General features: G+C 37.2%; 3 protein-coding genes across 3 annotated transcripts in view; 1 reads left to right on the top strand and 2 right to left on the bottom strand.

Annotated features, from left to right (window-relative positions):
* LOC139983280 (uncharacterized) overlaps nucleotides 1–26662 on the bottom strand; it is a 254458-nt gene that overhangs the window by 73405 nt on the left and 154391 nt on the right. The gene's annotated exons all lie outside the window — the stretch shown is intronic.
* Nucleotides 3183–7754, top strand: LOC139983780 (uncharacterized). Its single transcript, XM_071997556.1, has 4 exons — nucleotides 3183–3231; nucleotides 4640–4948; nucleotides 5803–5990; nucleotides 7198–7754. Exons 1-4 carry the CDS (start codon nucleotides 3183–3185, stop codon nucleotides 7363–7365), a joined length of 714 nt encoding a protein of 237 aa, XP_071853657.1. The 3' UTR covers nucleotides 7366–7754.
* On the bottom strand, nucleotides 12315–25361 carry LOC139983286 (lysosomal proton-coupled steroid conjugate and bile acid symporter SLC46A3-like). The gene is made up of 7 exons (XM_071996745.1): nucleotides 25009–25361; nucleotides 17926–18917; nucleotides 17179–17310; nucleotides 15971–16054; nucleotides 15039–15195; nucleotides 14223–14296; nucleotides 12315–12616 (listed from the first exon to the last, which is right to left on the bottom strand). The coding sequence occupies exons 2-7, from the start codon at nucleotides 18836–18838 to the stop codon at nucleotides 12585–12587; spliced, it is 1392 nt and encodes a 463-aa protein (XP_071852846.1). The 5' UTR covers nucleotides 18839–18917; nucleotides 25009–25361; the 3' UTR covers nucleotides 12315–12584.

Genomic DNA, 26662 nt, shown 5'->3' with positions numbered 1-26662 from the left:
AAAAAGCTGATTGTCTATACCAATAGAAATGATTCTTGTGGCAATAGTCTGATTGAGGAAATCACACTTGAAGGGGAGGGGGGGGGGGGGTTCCCTTTAGATCCAAAACATCCAAAATCATGAATTTAATAAAAGATGTTGAATTCATATCGGTTATATCATTCAACAATTGGACAATTTGGATCATCATTTTTTTTTATCCAATGATATTTATTGAAGTTACATGCAACAAAGAATGAGAATACGCACAACCGAAGGTCATAATTCTATTCATATTAAGGGAAAGGTTTCTGCCGACCTACTTCATAATAGAATGTCTCATAACGACCACTTTAAAATCAATCCAAGAATATTCACTCATATTTTGATAAATCGTTACGATAAAAGGATTTTCTCACGTCCTCGAAAATAGGAAGCAATTACTATAAACTGTATCTCTGAAAACAAAACTAATTTCGTGAAAAAACTCGACCAAAGAATGTTGATGACGTCACTGTAAAAAGCAACTTGGTGATTAATAAATAAGGGCTTCTTTTGACAATACTACACTCTATTGAATAGTAGATTCTTCATTCATTTCATTTCATTTATTACCTGTCAGAAATCGAGAAAAAAAAAACAGTAGATTCTGTTGTATAGAGGTGTTTTTTTTGGGACAATACGTGTGGCCTACATGGATCAAAGTTTCATTAAATTTGTTTTAATATTGACTGGTTTTGCCATAGCAGTGCAGAGTTGTAGTACAGATTATAAGTCAGGGATTATATATATATATATATATATATATGATGCTTGAGCAATTTATGTACGTCGAAGTAAGAAACTGTGGAAGTATATAGCCTATATCGGATGTTCTAATAAAGAAAAATTCTGAGATTTTGTCTGTGCTTACTGAATTATATACCAAGAAAGGGAAAACTGGCTATAACATATATTTATTAATAATTATAACGATTCTTGTGTGGATAAACCATTCGCTTTGTGTCAACAGTATACTTTCTACTGGGTCATCACAACATTTTCCTGACGGCTAGGACTGAATCGTGTTAATGAAATTTATTTTCTCTTCTGCGAACTTTATAAACATACATTGCTTTGTAACGTAAAGCCAATGGGACGCGCGCATAACGATGCGCTAGTTATGATACGCGCCATGTCACGTGATGCTAAAGTATTTGCTTGATTCCTTGTCTGTATTATTATAGAAACCTAAACCTAAATATATTATCCATGTCGGATATATTCTTCCGGTTATATGAGACAGAACTATATACAAACTGAGATGAGATGTATTTAATTTCTAGTCTGATGGTCTTTACGCTCTTCCGTTCATCTTTCGGTAAGTAGAATATTTGTTGATTCATTCATATTTCTAAAGTAATTTAAAAAGACAAATAAATTGAGACAGGCATGGAGGGAAACTAAGCATCTCGTTATATGCAAAGTGGAACCATGGCAGTATTTAATATTATACAAAACAATTATTCGTGTTAATTTGTTTGTATATGTTTGTTGTAATTCTCGTAAGGTATAGTGATTCTGGGACATGACATTACGCGGTGGGTGTGACGTGAAATGATACGTTATTATTAACGATATTATTACAGGCATTGTTATTTTCCGTTACTATTGAAGATGTTTTTATCTGACATATACTATTATATTGATGCAAATGAATAAACTGTCACAAGATCATTTATGAGATTACATGTTTGTAACCACAGACAATGTTATGAAGTGTGTTGAATTGAAGATCTCATTTCATTGTCATGTTTCATCAAAAAGACTTAAAAAGTATATTAAACAGGAGACTGCCGTGCTCTAACTTACCCCTACCTACCTCAGTGCCTCCACTTTATGATCACGTACGTACTTTTAAAACTAATTTAAACACATATATGCTAACAATACGTTTGAATTACTGATTTGGGTAACAACCGTATCACTATAGGCTATGGACGCTGTTTGTATGTCCTGACGTTCGAAACCGGTAAGGAAGGTTGCGAATCTACTGAAAGCGTTTGTCACTAGAGTAAGGCATAACATGTCATCAAAAAGAGAGCTATAACATTGTTCGATACAGGTGACAAACGCCTACAGTGGAATTACGACCTTCCTTACCGTTTTCAAACCTCTGGACATAAAATCAGCGTCCATAGCCTAGTGGTTAGGGTGTCCGCGTACAGAGCAGGAGGCCCGGGTTCGAATCCCGGTGGAGGCTGGAAGTTTTTCCACTGTTCTCGATTTTCCAACTCATTACGATTTCAATTTTATATATATATATATATATATATATATATACTTGGTCTACTTCTATTTATTGAGCACTTTTGCAGCAGAAAGTGAAACTCGAGTAACATGCAACATGATTTAGAGAACAAGTTAAGTGAACAACTAAATCAACATATCATAATATGATGTACATTTATGACTCATTAAAACGGATGCTTAATTGTCTTTTCAAAATCAGGTCTCTCCTCGGATCAGACAACGTCGATTTGTTATTCTTGTTGCTATAGCAATGGCACTGTGAAGATTGTGACACGAGTCAGCTGTGATGATAAGAAGGCAGCGCTTGTATTTGACTCTATTGACCAAGTAACGATGACTGGTAGGGACATTACATAACATACACATCCCTCATATCTCGGGGAGGAGGGAACAGGGATGGAGCAAGGGGACGGGGGATAGGGTGGGTGGACGGGGGGAGGGGGAGGGGTGAGAAGTTTTTCTCTAACGTTTGTCAGATAGTATAGACGTGGCAGTACAATTCAGGCTCACCATAAACACTGCAAATGATATATAAAAGCCCAAGAATCGATGGTATAGTATATATTAGCTGTGGAAAGTTTGGCTCATATGCGTCGATGTTTCCTTCGTTAAAAGTATGTTGATTTTGCTCCCAATTTGTATTGGGGACAATATATTCTAATAAGGCTTGTATTATTGAAAGTATAGCCAACGTGATATATTGCAAACCTTCAATAATGCATCAACTCCCAGCGTACGATCAAACAAAGGTAAATTTTGCTTGATTGTGTACAAATGTAACGAGTTACGAATGAACAGGGGAAACACAAAATGAAATATTTATTTTATCGTTTTCTTTGTCAGATTTGCTTCTATGCTCGGGTTCTAGATTCAGCGACTCGGGTTGTGTGATTGCAGAACATACAAGCACAATGACAAGTGTCTTGTCCCCATCGATTGCATACAGCATTGGATTGTCAGGTAGGATCTTAATAAAAAAATATAAAAACATAATAAAACCGACTAGTCAGTCTGTAATGTGTCAAGGTGATAAGTCTGACCTAAACAACAATTGGAATCGATCCATCGCCTATCCGTATAGTTCTACATATATAATATTTATTTTTTGATGATGATGATGATGATGATGATGATGATGATGATGATGATGATGATGATGATGATGATGATGATGATGATGATGATGATGATGATGATGATGATGATGATGATGATGATGATGATGATGATGATGATGATGATGATGATGATGATGATGATGATTATGATGATGATGATGATGATGATGATGATGATGATGATGATGATGATGATGATGATGATGATGATGATGATGATGATGATGATGATGATGATGATGATGATGATGATGATGATGATGATGATGATGATGATGATGATGATGATGATGATGATGATGATGATGATGATTATTATATTATTATCATTATTAGTATTATTATTATCATTGTTGTTGTTGTTGTTGTTATTATTACTATTTAGTATTATCATAAGTGTTTTATTGTTATCATTATTTTCATAATTCTTTTTATTATTATTATCATAATTATTTTTATTATTATTATTATTATCATATTTATTTTTATTAATAATAATAAATCGAGTGTTCGGGAGCGTTTTAATATTTATGCATTTATGCGTGCATTTTTGTTTTAATTAACTGCGCCCTCATTCGGCGGCGTTCCAGGCATCATCGTTTAGAAACAAACAACTCATATTCCTTACCGTGTATGTTGGTTATAGTTTTATTCCTGGCGTTTTTTCGTCGTATACGCATGCCTCGTGAATACTTAATTTAGAGAAGTAATGTGGTCTCTAAAAGTCTAGATAGAAGTTCTCACTATTACTAAACGCTACCCATCACTGGATGACTGAGAAGTTGGCCTCTCATCGCACAATCAATTTTTCATCATCACGACCACGTAGATGTATTGCTATATAGGAGAATGAATATTTCGTACAACAATTTTCGTACGGGGGGGGGGGGGCTAGGGTGGTGGTTGCGGGGGTGAGTCATTTCAAGTCTTAGCCATCCTTTAAGGTAAACATGGTGGTTGGGTCTGCTGTGCCATCAAATTCCACAAAGTTAGAGTTTTCTTGATGATAGTTTCTGCAATTAATTGTCTTGTTTTGGTTGATTTGTGAGTTTTGCTGGGAAATTAAAGCAAATTATTTGATTTCTTAGGGTAACTAAATATAGGTTTGCAAAACGCACACACACACACACACAATTAAGTACATAAAAAAGTATATTGTCAAGTTTGAGTTGCCTTCTATCCAACGATATGAACGAAAAATGAACGATTTTTAATTGTTTTTTTTTTTTGACAAAAATATAATAAAACAGATACAACGACCGAAGTAGCAACAAAGGAACCAACAGAACACAAGAAATATTCAACGTTACGCCAAATACAAGGTGAAACTGCACAGGAACCAGGACAGGAAACTACACAGGATCTAGGAAAGAAAACTACTCAGGAACCAGGACAGGAAAAAACACAGGAACTAGGACTAAAAACAACTGACGGAAGAGTGCGTCCTACAACAATTGATATTCACGTGAAAGCAACAACAGAAAATAAAAGAGGGCGACCTACAACAATAGAATTAGTGAAAGAAACAACTACGCAGATTACACCATCACCTATCACAGGTACATAACGTTCATACGCAAGGTGGGGGTGGGGGAGGGGGAAGGAATATGCCCTTGAGAGGGGGTCCCATCTTGAAAGATTGCTGGATTTACATATTGATTTTTTTTCGGATTTACATTACATTTACATATAGGACTGATTAACCAAGCAACTGAAAATAACTTAAACATTTTTGTTATTAAATGTCTTCAAATAGAACACAGCTTTGTGCACTTAAGCACTGACTTACCAATCTAAAACCACTTTGTATCTGCACAAGCTCTTCTTTAACAAGAATTAATACAAGGTTAACAAATCAGTGGCGTAGCCAGAATTCTGTTGTTAGGGGGCCAAGATTTTTCTTAAGGGGGGCAACCCCGTTATGGTTGATGGAAAGAATTACCAAGAAATATTTATATTAATGGGCACCTCGTCTGCACAAAGTGGCATCATTGGTCGCTGAAAATGCACATGGGTAGCTAGCGCTAGTCTGTAATGGTTATACAACTGGCCAAATTATTGGCGCTTATTTTGTAGGACGATATTGGTCAACGGTCTCCGTATGTGGGTATATGGTGAACGTCCAAAATGTACAATATTTCGGTCTGATGACCAAGTTCTGACCTGATATGAAAGTATGAACATGAGCCATGAGGTATGAATACTTGTGATTAGAACTCGAAAAAATGTAACAAAAGAAGTATATTGAGTACATCACTGGGTTTCATGGGGGGGGGGGAGGGCGAGGCTATAGCACAAAGCAAATTTGGATGGCCCCCCCCCCCCCTCTGGCTACGCCACTGTTACAAATATTGATAGTATTTTCAAAATCCATCACTTCAATGATTGACCATATTATCTCTTACAATTCTAGAGCCTTGTGCGAAGTCTACCTTGTCAATCGTAGACATGCACCTACTCTCACCGAACTTCCCCGAACCTTACGGTGACTACATGTGCTGCTCCCGGCGGATAACCGCTCCAAACGGTTTAAGAGTTCGGTTAACCTTCATCTCTTTCAGTCTAGAGGAGGAATCTACCTGTGACTATGACTACGTGGAGGTAAGGCCTTGAATTTGCATTCGAATATGACTATGCATGTATATATTATTACCCTGTGGTTGTTACAGTTAGTGCTTAAATAGTATTGTTGCCCTCTATTTTGAGTCATTATGTTGTATGCAGTTTTTTGGTTTGCATCCGCCAACCAAATCCCTTATCAACCATATTTGATGGTAACGTTTTTATGTATTAGTGCGAAATTTTACGCACTAAGGAATAAATAATGCATCAACCCATGCATAAAGTATTTTCCTAAGAAGTATGTGCACCCTTTTGTTTGTATGATGACATTTATTACCCTGTGGTTGTTACAGTTAGTGCTTAAATAGCATTGCTGCCCCCTATTTTGAGCAATATGTAGACGGCATCCTTTCAAACCAACAGAAACGTCAAAGTAGTTATTAACACAAACACAGCCTTAAAGGATTGGTTCAGGTGTTTGACATGTCTATCTTGTATGAAAGAGCTTAAAACGACAAACAGAATAGTGAAGAAACTACCATGATAGCATTCGCCGTTAAGGAGATATCACATTTTGAAGATTTGGTGAGACTGGTGTAGAAAAACTAACTGTGAGGTTGTGATGTCACATCCTCACTTCCTTAACATGAGTCGATATTATATTTCATTAATAATTTTTTTTTTTTTTTTTCACAAATCTAAAAAATATAATCAAACATTCTTCAGATGTTAAATCACAAATACTTCCCTTGACACATAAGAGATCTCCTGACGTATATTTTGGTTGTAAGTCATAAAATCTTACAAAATATTTTAATAAAATAACAAATACCTTTCAGGAATGTGAGGCTATGACGTCAAAGCTAGTCTGATTTCAGCAGTTTCTACACAATCAGATAGAACTTTAAACTTGAATATCTCCTAAACGGAAAAAGATATTTGAATAATTTCTTCACTATTGGGTTTCTTTTATTGTTTTCTTTTATATAAGATAAACATTTGTGACACCTGAACTATTCCTTTAATTTCGACCTAATTTATAGTCTAGATAAGCCAAAGAATGCATCATTTGAAATTTATTATTTATCGGGAGTGGAGTGGGGAGGGGGGGGGCGAGGGAGGAACCTCAACACTCTTCATGAGAGTAGACTTTCACGTCACCAGGACTATACCATTTTCTGCATGGGATTAACCCCTGACATAAGTTTTATTTTTAATTAATTTGTAGTTATCACCTTTTCTTTAGATTTTTGACGGCGACAGCCCACGCAGCCAATCGCTTACCGGGCGACTTTGTGGAAAAATTAACGAAACTATTGAGGTGACGTCATCAGCAGAAAATCTTTTCTTAATATTCATTACTGATTACAGTGTAGTTGAAAATGGATTCCAGGCGTTGGTACAATATATTTAAGGTCATAAGAAAAAAAGGAGAAATTAGAGGGAATCCCCTCCCTGGCAGCGGTTATTGGCCTTTAAATACATTACATATGCATAAGTTCATACTGGTAGCATATGGAATTTCCCACCAGACTGCTGGGCAAGTGTTCCTGACAGTTCGCTTCTCGGCCTTTAGAATAAGATCATGTATAGTATCTGTCCCCCTTTCGAGGGGAATGGTGATGCACACCCTACGATGATCACACAGTCACAGTCCCGATGCAAGGGGACTGGGGCTGAGAGCGGATCAGTCGTTCGGTAGTTTGGTTTTCGTGCCCAGGTTTTTTTCCTGGACGACTTTTTCTTAAAAAAAGTAGTATTTCTGACAGAATAAAAAACCCAGAGCTCTATCCCTCAAGAGACTTGTTTTAAGTCCCGTCGATCTGAAACTACAAAGAAAAAAAAAGAAGAAAAAACTGACCTACATGTGTTTACACAAGTACAACCCTTCACTGTAAGTGCTAGGCAATTTATACTTCCCATGGGAGTGTGATTATCGAATTTTTGTGTGTAAATTTTGCTTGTAAAGGAAATGATGAGTGACTGTCTATGTTGAAAAATGGCTAAGAAATATGGCCTTTTAATTGGTCTGTGACAAAACTCTAACCAGCAGTTTATCTACAGTTAAGAGCTAAGGCTATTAAAACAAGATATCACAGAACACTGAATATCTCATTGGGAGAAGTGATGGCATTGTTTGGCATGTTACTGTTATTATCATAAACACATAGTTGAACTACTACCAAAGTAGGTTTCTTGAAATATTGTGCTTACAAGGTTTTTCAAGATTTGACCTCTGCTGACCTGAAAATAACATTTGACCTCCAGATTAGTAAACAAAATGCTACAACACAGTATGACACCGATGTAAATATGAGCTTCCTTGATCTTTGGGTTATGGAGATATAAGTCCTTTTGAGATTTATATGTTATTACCTCTGCTGACCCCATATGGCCCTTGACCTAAACCAAAAACAATAGTGTTCTTGTACTGTACATATGGTGAAGCCACATGCCAACTATAAGATCTGCTGTAAGTATCTCAAAATATTGTGTTTACAAGCAAATGGCATACACGTACACACCCATACACCCACCCCCCCCCCACCAACACTCGCAGGTGTGTTTTACATTCAGACCGAGGACCCCATTGTTTTTTCCATTGTTCAAATCCACGTACCCTAACCTTAACAATACCCCATAACAATGGAATTCTTTCGAGGACGTGGTGATTCTTTAGAAATCACATCCGAGGACCTGGAATTCTTTTGTTCAAGTCCTCGGTCAGAATACAAAACAATTGCACACACACGCATATACACGCCAACTTGACTGCACAGGTTCATTTCCTGACTTCCGCAAGTAACAAAACATAAAGATAAACGAAGTAAAATAAAGCCAACTCAATGTGCTTTGGTTGTTGTTTATCTTTCAATTTTAATGAAAAAAGAAAGAAAAAGAAATCTGGTTAAAATATTCATTTAATGAATATTGATGTAAAATATTTCATTTCATGAATATTCATGTCAAATATTCATGTAATGATAATTTGCCGGATCGACAAGAATTAAAACTGATTTTCAACTCTGTGTTGCAATTTATTGTCTCGTATTGAAATATCTAAAATTGTATCCCTTGTAAGACTGAATTTACAAGTTTATAATTTTTTGTCTTTCTACTGGACTAATATTCTGAGGTCTGAAGTTTTATATAAACCTATATTTAGAATTTAATCGTTTTAAAAACAAAATTTTATAAAATTTGAAAATGAATTGTTTAAAACATTTCCCACCTTGCCAATATATGACAGCTTACGTAAGCTTTATCCCTAAATAAAATAAAGAAACACCCACCCACCCCCCACCCCACCCCTACCCAAAAAAAAAATCCAGATTCTCAATCACAAAGCTTCTGTCATTGTTTTGAAATGTAACGTATTCATGAAGTCACAGCTTATTGGACAATACATCCTTCCATATTTAAATGAATAAATTCCATATAATTTGATGTGATATTCAATAATGCAGGATTTCCCTAACGTTATCCCCCCCCCCCATGAACCCCCTGTGGATGTCAGTGTTTCCAGATACTATCTGAGTTATTATTATACTATAATACGTATAACCATGCTTCGTAAAAGATCAAGTTCATAGTGTAATATTGTAATATATAAAATAAAACAAGAGATGTACAAATATTTATTTGGAAACTTCAAGAAAAGATTAGCTTTTTATCTTCACGACGTACTGTCATGCGTACACCAAATTCACCAAAGTCATGCGGTCTGTGTCTGTTTCATAATTCAGTTATTTATCACATTCACGGTACGGTACTACTATGGCAACATATGCGTATGGAACGCGAAAAGAGTTTATCGATAGGTACGACTTTTGTACAGATATATCAGATTTTAGTTGCAACAAACAAAAGTACTCTAGTTTTGACTTTCAGAAACGTCTCACGAACCCCCCGAGATGGACTCACGCACCCCTGGGGGTTCATGCACCCCAGTTAGGGAACCCCTGCAATCGTGGATTAAGCTATCAAGATTTTCTTTTGTCAATGTGTTTATTTTTCGTGAATCTTATTTAATTTACTAACTGTTAAATTATAATTTTAGTAAGTTGAAAGTCTTTGTGATAGACACATGGAAATGTGAGTAAAGAGGCGTACACGTCGAATAATCTAGTTTCTGCTCTGACCTATAGAGACATATGCGTATGAGGCGGGGGGGGGGGCTAGGGGGCTGCAGTTCCCCAACCAAAAATGTTTGTGAAAATTCGGGCCAAATGCTGAGAAGTTTTCGGGCACTTACTGAAACAAAAAATAATTTGCAATGTGTTTTTCAATGGTTAAACTGATATTATTATTATCGTTATTATTGTAACGACTTCCTGAATAATTATAACGCATATGGAAGGATATATATGGAAGGGTAATAACACGGCAAAGATTGTATGTTATTGACATGCGATGTAATAATCGATGCATGCCTATAAGATGTGCACTTTAACAAATTTTGGTTATATTTTTCGGGCAAGTCGTTACAGCCCCCCAAATCAAATTGTGCTCCTACGCCTATGGTCAGAGATCAGTACAATTCCTCTCTTTCACTTAATTTGCATATATATATATATATATATATATATATATATATATATATATATATATATATATATATATATATATATATATATATATATATATCTATAAGTATATATACAGTCGTTCATGTGTATCTGAGCAAGGCAGTTGCAGAAACAGGAGTTGTAAAAAGAAATATAGTTGTTATCTCTGGATTCTTTGTTTTTATTTATTTTTTGTTCATATTAGAAGTTACTGTAGTCCTATATTATTTTACGGAAGGCGTGTTGTTCACCCGACAGTCTGGGATACTATTTTGTTATAAAGGATAGAACATTCATAAAACCTTGAATTGTATTATGACCAATTGAGGACTATACTGAACAAGAGCCCAAGGGCACTGTGGTTCCTTGCGTAGGGGTATATGACAATACACATTATTATTATCATAGCAAGATTGGGCTCAAATAGTCCAAGTAATTGTGGTCCTACATCAATCAATCAGAAGACATTTATATAGCGCCAAAGTCAACATAAATTGTTCAAAGGCGCTATTAGCCTTGGTCATTGGTAACTTGTCACACCCACACACCAAAGTGTGCCCAATTCAATCAATCTCTCCTGGGGCACCACAGTGCACCACAACCACGTGTCCCCCGGCGCACGCAACTATATTTAAAAGTTACCTCGCAGGTCCCAATTTATACACCTGGGTGAAGTGAGGCAATGGAGATAAAGTGCCTTGCCCAAGGACACAACGCAATGATCTGGCCAGGGCTCGAACCTGTAATCCTTAGATCACCAGTCCACTGCCTTAACCACTTGACCACAACGCCCTCCATGTACCCATAAAGTAACCAACACTATAGCCAACACTTTTGTGATCACAAATTGTGATCGGAAGGCACTTTTGAGATCTGAATATGGCGTAAAAAATGTAAGAAATATAAGGTCACCTACAAGCGGGTCAACACATATGATAACATGACCTCAGATCACATGACCGTTAAAAGTTTGAAAATGTTCCACCACCCCATTCACAACTTGTCCCAAAATATCAATCGTGTCAGACCTAATTGGCACTGGGAGTTATTGCATTAAATGTCTAAACATTAACTTTGAACTTGTATAACTTCGCACACGAAGGTCACACGGGGGTCAACCCATTGACATTTATGATCAGAAGGTTCCTTTAACATCTGAAAACAGCATCGAAACTTTTAAAATCCCCAAAATACGTAAAGGTCACCAGAGGTCAAATTGAGGTCAAAGGTCACCCAGATGCGGGTCGGCAATTGGATTACATTGAAGCAACTGCCAACCCTTACGAACAATTTTTTCTCAAGTTATCGCAAAAATACACGTTTTTTATCATTAATTGACCTTTGGTGACCTTGGATCACATGACCGTTACGTTTGAAAATGTTCCCCTAACCAGTTCACAACTTGTCCCAAAATATCAACCTTGTCGCACATTGGCACTGGGAGTTATTGCAGTTTTAATATTTTGGGTTTTTGGCCTCTAACTGACCTTTGGTGACCTTCACAGGCACTAAAAACAATAGGGCACACCTTCTCACTATGGCGGATCTATATACCAAGTTTGAGTTCAGTCCGACTTTCCCTTGTTGAGTTACAGTGTACCCAATATATATATATATATATATATATATATATATATATATATATATATATATATATATATATTGATAGATAGATAGATAGATAGATAGATATATATATATACTGAATACGTTGACAAAGTAAAATCATAACAAGAAATACAAAATATAATCACTTTTAATTATGCTAAAAAATGTAGAAAATATGTTAACCAACGTACTTTTCAAAGATTACTTAAAGAAAATCTTGTGCATTATACGAAAAACAAATATTTGTTATTTATTAATCCACTACTCCACGTATAAACACACATTTTAAGAGGAAAAATAAATATTCCACTGATCTAGGTGAAATCCTTACGCATTGTAATAATTGTATTAATTACGTAAAGTGCTGTGTTACACTAAATTTGAAAGACTGCCCTCTTCATATTATCACCATGGATTCATATTACGCAATGGCTTCTAATGTAATGGCCCATTGGACTCACTTGGGCTCCTTTTCCCTGTTGACTGATTCTGAAGAACGAAACAAAACAGTAAAGAGAATATGAGACGAGATGAGAAATTACCGCTCAATTATATATTTCTTCTTCCTGTGAGAACCTTTAGACACATCTGTGTAATATCATGTTAGAGACCATATTGACGGGCCGCCATTTTGTTTCATTGAGTGCAGTGATTAGTTGGTTAATTCTCCATTATATGCTAACAGGAATAGTAACGAAAACAAAAAGTAAATTAAAAACTAATTAATAATGATGACAAGAGGGAGTAACATTTCAAGCAGTAGTTGCCGTGTGACGTCAGTTGGTATAGTGAGTGAATATACTTCGAATCAATTATCATACACCCCAAGTTGGGGCAATTCTTTCCACACTGTACTGTTACGTCCTGCTTCCAGAGCACTCGTACTGTCAGTATGAGCAGTATGAATATTATTTGTCGTTCACATATAAAAGGGTTGACGTACTGTTTGTACTGTAAATACGAGTGCTTTGAAGCATGGTATGGGAGGACAGTTTAGAGAGGTACGTATTAGCAGTAGGAAATTGTACCCACTAGCTGAAGTATACTTCATATTGAAGAAAATGCTTCAGAACTATCATAGATCTCAAAGCGAGATTGTTTAACTTAAACGTTGGTGCTTTGTTTTTAGATAACCTGTTCTCCGTTAACATTACTAGGTATGGTACGTAACGCTTAGTTCAATGCATGTGAATTGAGGAGTTAATGTCGCAACCACTGAGAAGTATACTCGTTCCAACTAAGGATAAGTAAATATGTAAAATATTAAGAATTGAACGTAATAACATGTAGGTGTTAACTCTGTTATCATTGGTCGTCTTGAAGTGACGTCACAATTTGATATGAAATATGGCGCTGATCCCCGGTTCGATGTAGTTATTCGATACATTCCGGATAATGGCTGACATGTTATGTAGTACATACAGACAATGTCGAATGTCATTAAACTCCATGATCATTGGTCGTCTCGCGGTGACGTCATAATTGTGTGGTATGAAATATGGTGCTGATCTCGGTTTCATTTAAATGCGTTCAAATACATAACGAACAGTGTCTGATATACCTTGTACTTATACAAAGAATTGAAAGACATAAAATGGAGATTGTAGCACCATGAACATTGGTCGTCATGGAATGACGTCACAATTTTGGATGGAATCATGATATTGATTAGTTTCATAAAAGGCAGAGAAGACTCGCCCAAACCGCGTGCCGCCCTGTGAAAAAGTTAACTTTCCGTTGCTTGCAAGTGAAGTTTTTGTCTTATTGCTACAAAATGCAGACAGTAATGAAACGTGATACTTTGTTATCATTTATCTGGACCTGAGATCAGGGTGTTCCAAAACAACTCCCTGCTGCTATGTACACTGTGTTATGGGTATTGACCGTAGCTGCATGTAGTGACTGTACACTAGTGTCTAATTACCGACGGTAGCAAGCTCTGTGTGTATTTTCTGGGATCGATGGTGGTGTCTAACACTTCTGTTACACCTCAGTCGAAACTAGGTCAGATTACCGGCATCAGACGTTTCTTTTTGCGTGAGTCACACCCTTTAATGTCTTCGATATAATGAATGTGGGAAAATGGCTAACATACCTTGTACAGCCTCATCCTCAGATGGTAGACTCTCATATTTAACGGACTGTTTCCGGTCATCTACTTGAAGGAAGCTGGGAGAAAAAAAAAGGCATAACACACTAATAGCAATATAGCATTGTACAGTCATGAATATGCACAACAACGTTAAATATACATACTACGCGTATAATAATGGAAATGCACAATATACTACGCGTATAACAATGGAAATGCACAATACAGGAAACACGTCTATGTCAGGACAATGGAGATGCGGGTTAATATGATACGATAAAAAAAACATGTATACATACACAAGACGTTAACATACAAGAGTACAGATACATAAAACATGATACATTACAATACTGGCGGTGTACGACACGATAAAATATACAGTATTTTAATGGGAATACCGAATAAAGGATGAAACCATTCTTATTGAAACGCGAAACTTCACCCATTATGATTAATATGCTACATTAAATACCAAGAATATAAACTACAGACACTCCAGTATTATTGAATATTCATATTCATTATATATGTATATTTATATATATATATGTATAGTTTTAGTGGAGAAAACCCATCATGGCTTACCTTCAAAACCACTTTAAACTCGCTATGAAAAATTTACATATATTACTCGTGAAAGATGCCTAAAAATTCAAATGTTTATGCTAACAGCTGTGTGTTGACTCTACCACCCTCAATCCACTCCACCCTCCGATGGTCGGTCCATTAACAATATTTATACTTTAAAAAAATATAATACAATTACAGTGTATGATTAGCAATATTTCCATGATTCCTATTATAAAATACACTTACATAGTCAATATTCCAGGTGGAATGACCGTTGCCGCCATTATAATGAAGACCAACCCTGGGTAAATGGCGTTGGTTGCTGGGAAGATAGCCTGCAGTACTGGTATTCCGACCATGGTCGATACGCTCTGAACACAGCCACTCAGTGCGAACATTACACCTGAAGGACAGCCAAGAAGACCACAACACTTTAGACTAATTCATTTGCAAGAAGTGACAAAAACTTGAAGAATTGAAATATGTCAGTTTCTAGCACTCTCATTGGAGGACTCTGTCACGTGTCAACCAATTATGCTCGTGATTGGTAGAAACTGTCAAACGTGTAAAAAAAACAACATATTTCGAACTAAATTGACATCTGTCAGTTTTCTCACACTCTCTTTGGGGAGATAGTCACGTGTCAACTTATAACGCTCGTGATTGGAAGAAAGAGTCATTTGTGAATGAAATCAACATATATGTAGAATGCTAGCACTTTGATTGGAAGAAATGTTGAGAGTTAGGGTGCGTGTACTGTTAATGATATAGCAATTTTTTTGGATAGCATTTACGAATCAAACAAGTTCACGTGAATTCAATAAATGATTTCTCGTTTAGTTTCGTTTTTGCTGATATTTTTGGTTTCGTTTGTTTTTTGCATATTAAACATTTTACATATATATATATATATATATATATATATATATATATATATATATATATATATATATATATATGTATATATATATATATATATATATATATATATATATATATATTACGTCTCATATTCCTGTCATAAAATATATAGTTTGAATCAACTTTGTAAACATGACAACACCAACGATGTATTGTTCAACTCGCTGACGGCTTTTAAACTGCGCATGCTCAAACTGATTCATACGATTGTGTATTTTTTAAATATTTTTGTTGTTGATGAGTATGACTTAAGTTACCTTGTTCTGACGGTTCGACAAGTTTTGACATCCTTGCCCTAGAAAGAGGAACTGCTAAAAGGCGGGCCAGTCCTAAAACGGTAGCTAAAACAAAGCAAAAACGATTTGTTAAATAAAATAATATTAACATGACAAAATAAGTATATTTATTAATTTTGAACTTTGTTTTGACAGTGGTGGTGTCGACAGATGTTAAATTTCAAATATAAGAAGTTACATTGATACCCAGAGAAATGTTAGATTAACATTATGCTGATCGTTGATTTTAAAGGTTTCGTGACGTCATCAATCATTCTCAGATTTCGTATTCCTCGCTTTGTTTTAATTTTAACAAAGGGGGGGGGGGGGGGAGTGGGGAAATCATTTCAAAATGTTTGATATATAACACCCAATTAATTATAACGTAAACGAAAGATTGCTGTTATAACGCTGTTTTCTTTGTTTAGATATATGAGTTCTTTAATTAAGCAATCAAGTAGAACACCGTCGACGTTGAGTATTAACATGTTATATTTTATTGAGTAACATAGTCATGCTGTACAGGACAGATATCGGACGACATGTCCGAGATAACGGACGTGTTGACAGATGGAGAGACAGGGTGAACAAGGACGAGCAGACGGCATGCTCTAACTTATAAACCAATATGCTAATGCACAGCTCAATAACAACCAGGCAGTGGCGGAGCTATATGGGTATTGGTCAGGGGGCGAGAATGGTCTGTAGGGGCGCTTTCGACACTATCTAAGCGGAGCGCCACAGCTGGCGCGGAGCGTACAGAATTTTTTTTGAGTAAAGATACTCCCTAGATCGCCGGAAATGACCCTTTCTGGGCCTTGCTAATTTGCAGATAAACGAACTTAATAGCTGATAAATTAAAGACCGCCGTTAGAGAAGTTTGTCAGAAAATTACACCAACAAAATGTGACAAATGTCAATAGGTAGATGAGAGCGCAATAAATAATTCAATAATCGCGAATAAGTAAAAAGTGATAAAAAGCTGAAAAGGGCGCCAGCAGTCCATTTGAGTCCGTCAGGGGGGGGGGGGCATCCGTCCCCCCTGACTGTATGGACGCTCCGCCACTGCAACCAGGTGCAGATTCTATAATGTAGTGCGTCGTTTGCACACTGACATCTTATATGAATATTCAATAACATTACAAACGCATGCATGAAGATACATTTAAAATATCTCGGAGATTTCTCACCAACGTAAAGGCCGGTCTCAGTCCTAACCAATCCAGTCATGATTAGACTACCAAAGAAGACTACGTTAGAAATCTGTATTACAGTAAGGTCTGACAGACAGATTGGTAGAAGAGCGCCACCAATTAACATTCCTATGAGATAGGGAACGGAGGGATAAGAATACATACGTCTTAATTGTATTATCAGATGTTATGTAAGAAAAAAAAAATCATATAAATATGGCGCGTAAAACAAAATAATATGTGACGTCACCTGACTGATGACGTAAATAAACGGACAAAAGAACACACAACAAACAAAAGAAATGAACAAACAAAGAAGAATTACAAATACATTACTAACTAAGGACCGTTTTATAATCAACTTAATGTATGTGTTGTACTCGCTGTTATTTCATATGTTGGGTAATTACTTCAGTAAACAGAACACAAGTAACCTATTACTGCAAATCTTGATATGTCATTTAGAGGGCGTCCTATAAATTCCGATTAATCTTCTATACTGTGGTTCAATCTCTGGGCAAGTTAGGTCGTCGATTTGGGATTCGAAACCTTCCTCGTAATACCACCGCACGTGTCTTGTTTCTTCATACGATTCTCATTAATTTATATTTTTATTATCAATCACATTTTATTAAGAGGTTAGGGGCGTACGAGGCTCACTTGAGCCCTATCAGAACAGTATGTACGGTTCTGTGCCATCACATCATTGGTTCCACTAAAGAGGGCAGTGTAACAAATACTTACCCAAACCCGATGCAACGAATTGGGCCGCTTCATAGTAACCGACCTGTTGATGGCTTAGACAGAAAGGATCCCCGGATGTTATATAGAGCACTGACGTACCCAGAAAACCGAACGCGTTCATTATATATACAAATACTATAACGTTGTATGATATCAGTTTCCATAGCCTACCATCCGGCCTAGGTCTTAGCAATTCCTTCATAGCAACCAGGACCTCCTTTGGATTATAGTACGACTTTCCTTTCTGTTCGTCATCAAAAACAACACTGTCCGTAAGCCAATATAGGTATAGGCTAGTAAGTGTCATACATACTAATATGAGAATATACGGAGCTTCAAATCCGAATTTTTCTATCAGAAAACCTGACCCGATTTGACCCGGCCCACCAGATAATGTGATTAAAGTTTCCGCAAGGACAATTCTGAAAATTCTACGAGATATCGTACTCGTGTCGGCAACGTAAGCGAATCCGCAGGATACGAAAGTGATAAAGTCCCCGCAACATCCCAAGATGAAACTAGCAACAGCTAATATGTGAAGTGATAGGTTGAACTGTATAACACATATATGCAGTACGGAATACATAGTAAAGCCTAACGTAGTAATATACATAGGCAATTTACGGCCTCGGCTATCGCTAACCGCGCAGAGATAGTTTGAGGCAAACAAGGCCGGAAGTGCCAATGTCAAGGATAAGTAAACGGACCAATAGGCTGTCTTTTCATTGATTTCTTTCAGCGTAGGATACAACGGATCACTTTTATTTAAATGACAATCCGCGGAGGAATCTTTCACCGGAAGTCCAGCTTCTCGAACAAACCGCTCCTTTAGGTACTCCGTTCTTAGTGGTATTGTCACACCATAGGCTAGCATAAACAAAAAGAGGGCGGGCTCTACTTTCACACACGACATGTTGGTTGCTTATCGGCGACGTTGCCGCTGGTGTTCGTATGTCGATGTCCCTTTAATGCCTCATCGAGTCATAGTATGACTAAGAAAAAAATAAACAAATCAGAAAATAAATAAAAAAATATTGATTAAAATATGTACACGGGCAATTTCCTTTCTTGAATATTTCACTATAATTAGTCCTTATAAATAAACTGGATTCAAAACAAACGTTTTACTATGTTATAGCATGGAGGTAAAAACAGACTCCATGGTTATAGCAAGATGTTGATTCGACGAGAGATATAAAAATGTAAATGATAGAGGAACGCTGTGAGCTTTCCATTGAGAAAATATGACAAAATATACCATCGATTTACAGGCAAATTACGGACAGTCAAGTCAAGCTATTCACGTTACACCTTACACGAAGCTATTCGAATCATAAACGGTTTTCGTTCGCAAAGACGATAACTGAAGCTTAATCCATTTGTAAAATCTAAGCATTCTAGTAAAATTTGCATGAAATTCCTATGTTTCGTTTTTGAGAGATTGACAGTTGAAGTTATCTGATATTCTGCCAAACGTGAACTTGAAGCAAACAGGTGTGATGTCATAGTTGCACACTGATAAATAATGTTTTGTGTTTTCTTTATTTTTCAGTCTATTGATTTGACCTTGGATTGGATAGGGTTACTACTTTGTCTAAAAGGGATGTGAAGTTTATAAAATACCAATACCTATATGGTACATTTACATTATGGATGCATCCAATTGTGGAGTATTAACCTAGACGTAAATTATAAAGGAAAACAAAACATTTTTGTGCAACAATGACGTCACACCTGTTTGCTCCAAGTTCACTACGAAAGGTGCAAAAGGTACGAAAGGTGGCAACTTCAACTGTCAATATCTCAAAAACGGTACATATGGAATTGAATGCAAATTTCACCTGAATGCATAGATTATGTCCCTCTTTAACATATCTAAACAAACTTTTGACCTGGACTATTCTTTTAATCACGCAACTGCACGTTATACACCACCCCACGCCAAACCACACAACGTGAAATAAAACACCAAAACCAATATGCTAAACTATCTATACCCATACCCAAACACAATAATTAGGACTATAACTGATTGAATGAATTTAATATTGAAGCTATATACATTTTGTGATTTTCATGTGTTATTTACCTATCATAATAAATATTGAGAGTTCGTTTGTAACCGCCATATTCGTTTTACGTGCATGTTTTCTTATTTATTATTGAGGGCGTCATGCCGATATGTTGTCTGTACCGTGGCTGATTGTAGTAATAAATTACGAAATCTTTATTTATCGCTCGTTCTTGGCTCGTTTATTTATGTGTTATATTGTTTATCGTTTATATCGTTTGATATCGTTTATCTATGTTTTATAAGGAGTGTTAGCTCAGAGGATAACGCCGGTGCCTTTCCATCATAAGGTCCCGAGTTCGAGTCACTCCCAGATTAATGTATGTCATCCAGTTACAGAGTTGTTGACAATTAACAATTCATAATCATGGACGTTAAATATGAATGTAAGAGAATGACTTCGGTCAGCTTGTGGCTTTGATAATTAATCATAAGCCAACGAGGCTTCTTCGCGAGTTCCTGCTTGCAGGAGGATCTAAAATACAAGAAAACATATTCTTCGCATATAATAGCGAAATTCAATGCTCGTCGTTACTATAACCATATAGCTCCATGCTATAACACACAACCATCCAATCCGCATTTGTTTCCATACAACCACCAGCAATCCTTTCCACTCAGTAGGGAATATTTGGCGCCACCCGTAATCTTGGGTTATACCGTTACAACACGTTCTCTTTACTGTATATAAGCCACGTAGGCACGAAGCGTTACACATAGCTCAGCATAAGCTCTTCGTGAATAATTGGACACCACTACCGATTAATACTGGTAGAAGGTTTATATAGTGTGTTGGTCTACAAGACACTATGCTAGTTATACCTGCAGCATTAAGTCGGAATGGAATGTGTAGGAATTTATTGCCAAAGAGGCATACAAACTTTGGAACAATAGTTATGTATAATACACTGCTGTCATAATATATTGTATTGTAATATATGTATTGTCATATTTGTATCGTCATATATGTATTGTCATAAATGTATTGTAATGTATGTATTTTAATATGTTTTGGCATATTTGTATTGTAATCTATGTATTGTAATATATGTAATGTAATATATGTATGGGCATATATGTATCGTCATATATGTATTGTCAGATATGTATTGTTATGTATTTTTATATGTTTTGTCATATTTGTATTGTAATATATGTATTGCAATATATGTATTGCAATATATGTATTGTAAAATATATGTAATGTAATATATGTATTGTCATACATGTATTATTAAATATGTCTTGTTAATATGTATTACATATATATATATATATACCGTATGTGTTGTAAACCGTCCCATACAGGCTCATAGCCAACCTTTGTGTTCAGTGGCGTCACCAGACGTTTCAGTCTGGGGGGCACAGGGGGCACCAGCATTTGATGGGGGGGCACTCAGGTGGATACGTATCGCCGTCCTGTGGGAGGGGTCTAAGGGGAGGGGGTTCCACTTCCAGGCGCGGCGGAACGGGAAAATTATTGGGGGGGCTAATGTGTAGAGACTATCTAAGCGGAGCGCCACCATCGGTTGGCGCGGAGCGTACAGGAAAATTTGGGTTTTTCAAACCCCCAGATGGCCGGAAACGGCACTTCCCGAGTGTTTTATGCTGCGAATACCTAGCCCTAAAATATGGGTCTCAAGCCTGCAATTTCTCAGATTGCACGTAAAAGTCTGTAAAACATTGTAATTTGTATATTCGATGGTGTTTTAAGAGAGTAGCTATTACTCGTAGTGTACTCGCACAGACTTTTTTGAGTGTAGTAAGGGGATGTTGGAGAACTGGCTGAAATGAAGCAAGTCTTTGGCCTAAGACGAAGTTGTGTTGCGCTTACCGGCACTCACACTCACTGCTTCCACTTTTCACGGGGCGTGAAGACGCGGTTGGGGTGACAATGTGGTCTATAGCCAGGGGACGGTCCGAGGGTCCCCCAGCAATTACTAAAATTATTACACCTATATAGTATACGTTTGCATCGGACAGATCGACAAGTATGCATTGAAAAATGGGCAGATGCACGTTTCGGAGCCTTGGTAAATATTGGGGGGCTTATCATGCATTTGCCCCCTCAACTTTTTCATTGGGGGGGGGGGGCCCAAGCCCCCAAGCCCCCCGGTTCCGCCGCCACTGCCCCCCTCCCCTTTGGAAAATTTTCGCATACGGAGGATGGGCTAGATGCAAATTGCTGCCACATTTGATGCTAAATTCGATCTGAAGATATCTCCAGAAATTGCTATTTTTGAGGTAATGATTTTAACAACGCGCAGAATTTTGCAGAGGATATGAACCACATGCTGTCGATATTATGCCTAACCCTATCAATAGAACCTACATTTGTTGAATAAATGTGTGCATGACCCCCGACTCATTTCTTTTCCTTCTCTTTTTCGCCCATTATCTGTTAAGATGTAACAGGTTCCAGCATCGTTATTGGATCCTATCAGGGATCTCACCATGCAATCCAAAGTTTGATCACACATCAAGTATAGCTCAGTATGCAGGTGTGAACATTCGCCATTTGTTCCTAAAGCATCTGACCTCAAATGACCTCTGCACCCCCTACACAACAGGGTTAATATATGGGTCCACAAATATAGGCAAGTATGGTGCCTGCGGACCCTCACATTCTCACATTTCGTCAGCTCCTAACCTGTCAACCTCAGACCAAGGCAACATATTGCAGTACCCTCCCTTCTCACAGTCATGTAGCTCGCGAAGCGGACGTGTATATCCGCTGGTATGGCGTGAGCACTGACACATTCAATGTACATATCGACACATGTTGTGATGGCGCGGGTTACGACTTCGATACCCGATGTTCAAGGATAAACTTTTTCATTTTTTCGCAGCTCATTTCAAGAAAATACGAATTACTGTGCTTCTTTGTCCTTATGAAAAACCAACTCAGATGATGGGAGTTGAATATAACAAAATATATATATATATTTTTTTACCAACCCAAATCTCAGATGGGGGGGCACTCGGGGGGGGCACTAGGTTTTCCAGGGGGAACGTGCCCCCCCCCCCTTGGCGACGCCACTTTTTGTGTTTACAACATATAGTAAAGTAAAGTAAAGTAAAGTAAAGTAAAGTAAAGTAAAGTAAAGTAAAGTAAAGTAAAGTAAAGTAAAGTAAAGTAAAGTAAAGTAAAGTAAAGTAAAGTAAAGTAAAGTAAAGTAAAGTAAAGTAAAGTAAAGTAAAGTAAAGTAAAGTAAAATTTATTGATATTCATCATAAAATGACAATATAATAAAATGGACTACAGCATCTCAAAAAAAGGTTAAAAAAAGTTATCTATGTATCATACAATTCAAAGTTTTAATACTTCTAGGTAAAAATGATCGCCTAACCCGTTCTGTTCGCATACGTGGGATCGTGTAAAATCTACGTGGTTTCATATAAAAATCAAAAAGAGGGTGTTCGGAATCCTCGACTATAGAAGAAGCACATAGACATATGATACGTTCAATAAAATCATCCGTGATGGTAGAATACAACTTGACGGATTTATTCAAGTAGTCTAATTGTCCTTTAGAACAGGATGATAACCAAACTGGGCCCACAGTACACAAAGAAAGACAGCACCATTGTCTGAAAAAGCCAAAGCTGCTTATCAAAATCTAAGCCAAAGCCGGCGAGCCTACGAATACAATATAATCTCTGTTTAGCTTTTGCTGCCAAATTATTCACGTGGGTATTCCAAGTAAGCGAGCTGTTGAAGGTTAATCCAAGATATTTAAAATCTGACACAACCTCAATCACATTATTGTCAATGTACAATGGGGCATGACTTTGCACTGCACGAAAATCAACAATCATTTCCTTGGTTTTCTTACCATTAATAAGCATATAATTATCCTTGCACCAATTCACAGTATACTCTATGGCTGCAAAATAATTTGTTAGACATTGTGGGTTTTTATCGGTGCACATCCCAATTATGGCAGTATCGTCTGCATACTTCAAGATATAAACATTGTCATAACAAGACATATAGTTAATTACTTGCTCTTTGAATCTTAGCAAGAATGCTATTTAAAAAAAAATATCAGATGGTAATCAAATTATAGCAAACAAATAAATTGTAGTATTCAGATGGATTTAATTTAATCAAAGTGCATTTCGTTGTTTGATTAATGAGAGATAAGAATACAGTGTGTATATGTAGGCCCTATACGTTATATGAGAGAATAATCTCATTTCTTACACTGCTTACCCTCCTTACGGCTAAGACGGAGTGCATGCGTTGGTGGGGTGGGGTGGAAGGGGTGGTGTATACTGCTCATTCTGTCGGCCATATAAGCTCCTGACTGGTATAAGTTCAATACCTTCGAATAATAAATACTCCTTTTTAACACTGTTTACCTCCTTACGACTAAAACTATAACTATTTTGTGTACATTAGAGGTTGCATGTGGGTGTAATTGGTAACTGACTTTCACTGAGAAAATTGAAATAATGCACTGTGTGTTACCACATTAGGAAATGCACTGTGTGTGACCACATTAGGGATTTGCACATGATAATGGTATCATACAGGCTCTGTGGATCTGGGCGTACAACTATAGACTTCTGTGTTTTCCCTAGGGGCTCAGTGCTTTCATATGGAGGGGCTAGGGAAGCATGACCTCTTTCTAAAAGAAAACACTCTGCTGTCATTTTTCGAGGGGCCTGACAGATATATGGGGCATAGGCCCGTCCCCACCCCACCCCCCTCGCCACCACACACGCCCGTGGCTACCAAACTGCTAGGGACCCTATATAATTAATATGACATGAATAGCCTATACTAGATTCCAACCACGTGCGCTAACTTTCCTTACCAAAAGCCAACTAACACAACACAGAAACGAAGAATTCAATAATAAAAAAAAAAAAAAACTGCCTGAAACTTGAAACATACAAAGCACTTTAATCAGGGAGTAACAACTCCCTGCTTTAATCCTATACTGAGAGCGCTGAAGGGATATCATATAATTGTGAGTGGATTTAAAATGTGTGACAGTACTTACCGGCATTCCGATAGTTAAACATCGCAGGTTGCCATGCTGACCCGAAAGTTCTGGTGAACGTTAGAAACTACAGTTTAGAGTTATGCATATTTTGGACCAGATAGTTCACCCAACGCACATGAACAGGGAGCACTCACAAACCCTCTGGTGTAAGAAACAAGAGAGTATTATTAATGACAGATTTCTTGTGTATACTTGTTGTGTCATCGGTGATCAGTGTGAGTGACCATAACTTCAGTAGTGTTAATGCCTACTATATTATCGAGAGACCTTCCGTGTGAAGTGACTATAAACGTACGTTGAATGATTAATTATTACTCCAGCTATTGACACTGATTTGTTTATAGCTTTAGCATTGTGTCAACGAGAACCCGTGGTGTATCATTTCTTATCTGCTAACTTTAACACAGTGAACTCTGTCGTCACAATAGATTACGTTGTTACAAATGTGAGGGCGCACTATCATTATTCACCACTTAAAAATAACGTCTCATTTTGAACCGGTTGCTACGTGAAGCCTCTGTGTTATGTCTATTTTTGGCTTGCTTGTATCCTATACGATTATTGAGTTAGGCTTTATACGACCCCTCCACATCTAATCTTCCCCATCAATGGGGCAAAGTATCATAACCCACCGTCCCACCCCGTCCCCCAGCGCCACCCATAGAAGAAAAGAACCCTTAGTAGAAGACATTTCATGGAAAACGGAAGTGTATTAATTCCGTTTAATATAATTGTTGTGTAGAAGATGTGTACGTAAAAACTGCTGGGGGTGGGGAGGGGGACTGGGTGGGGGAACTGGGACATGGGTATTGACAACTTAGGGAAGTGTTCTTGTAACCGGTGCTTCTAATTCAATTGAATAATGTCTATTGTCGTTCTTCTGTTTGTGCGTGTGCTTAGTTTACCTCCATGCCATGTTCGTATGTGTGTTCATTTTAGACACTGTATATTATATATTATGTATTAAACACGCGGTATGGAAAGTAAACGAAACGAGAATTCCTTGTAGAAATTCTTAGCATAAAATGATTTAACCGGCGACCAGGATCTTTATGTAAAATCTATGTGATTTGGACCGTAAAGATGATGTGTAGATAAGGAGTCTTGGGGGAGGAGTGTGTTAGGGGGGGGGGGTGGTGTCGGAGGGGTAAATTGAGCCTGGGTGAAGTCCAGTCCTACATTGGAATTACTGAAGAAAATCACTGTAGATCGCGACTTGGAAGCCTAACACTTTATAAGAGGCAGTGGGGTATAGGGGGCAGGGGGAGGGGGGGTGGAGGTTGGGAAAACAGGCTTTCAGATCCCCAAAATATTGTAAAAAAAATGACCCCCTCTAAAAACAGAGGACTATATATGCCCCTGCTTGACCTGCTTGACCTGCTTGCTGTATGTAAACTGATCTAAGATTGGGGTTTATCTACACGTGTCATTTAGAGGGGGTGGGCGGGGTGGATGGGTGGGGTTGGACTACAATATTCACTTAATCCTAATGAACTTATCGCTACATAACAGTGAATGATGACAACAGATGGGTGTACGCGCATGCGTATTTTATTTAAGATTTCACTTGAAATCAACGCAATCATTTGTGATCTTGCAGGATAGAACTGGAAGCAGCACATAAGTACATTGATACGCTAACTAGTATAAT

This window comes from Apostichopus japonicus, chromosome 16 (assembly GCF_037975245.1).
Source record: "Apostichopus japonicus isolate 1M-3 chromosome 16, ASM3797524v1, whole genome shotgun sequence".
Taxonomy (NCBI): domain Eukaryota; kingdom Metazoa; phylum Echinodermata; class Holothuroidea; order Aspidochirotida; family Stichopodidae; genus Apostichopus; species Apostichopus japonicus.
Note: the sequence above shows the minus strand (reverse complement) of the source record. Positions and strands in the feature narration are given on the sequence as shown.

Excerpts from the sequence above, each read along its gene's own strand:
- LOC139983780 (XM_071997556.1), top strand. The coding sequence starts at position 3,183 with ATGACAAGTGTCTTGTCCCCATCGATTGCATACAGCATTGGATTGTCA. Across the intron at positions 3,232-4,639 it reads ATACAGCATTGGATTGTCAG|ATACAACGACCGAAGTAGCA; the intron begins GTAGGATCTTAA and ends ATAATAAAACAG. Across the intron at positions 5,991-7,197 it reads GTGACTATGACTACGTGGAG|ATTTTTGACGGCGACAGCCC; the intron begins GTAAGGCCTTGA and ends CCTTTTCTTTAG.
- LOC139983286 (XM_071996745.1), bottom strand. The coding sequence starts at position 18,838 with ATGTCGTGTGTGAAAGTAGAGCCCGCCCTCTTTTTGTTTATGCTAGCC. Across the intron at positions 17,311-17,925 it reads ATTCGTTGCATCGGGTTTGG|GAATGTTAATTGGTGGCGCT; the intron begins GTAAGTATTTGT and ends CCTATCTCATAG. Across the intron at positions 16,055-17,178 it reads TGAGACCGGCCTTTACGTTG|CTACCGTTTTAGGACTGGCC; the intron begins GTGAGAAATCTC and ends GCTTTGTTTTAG.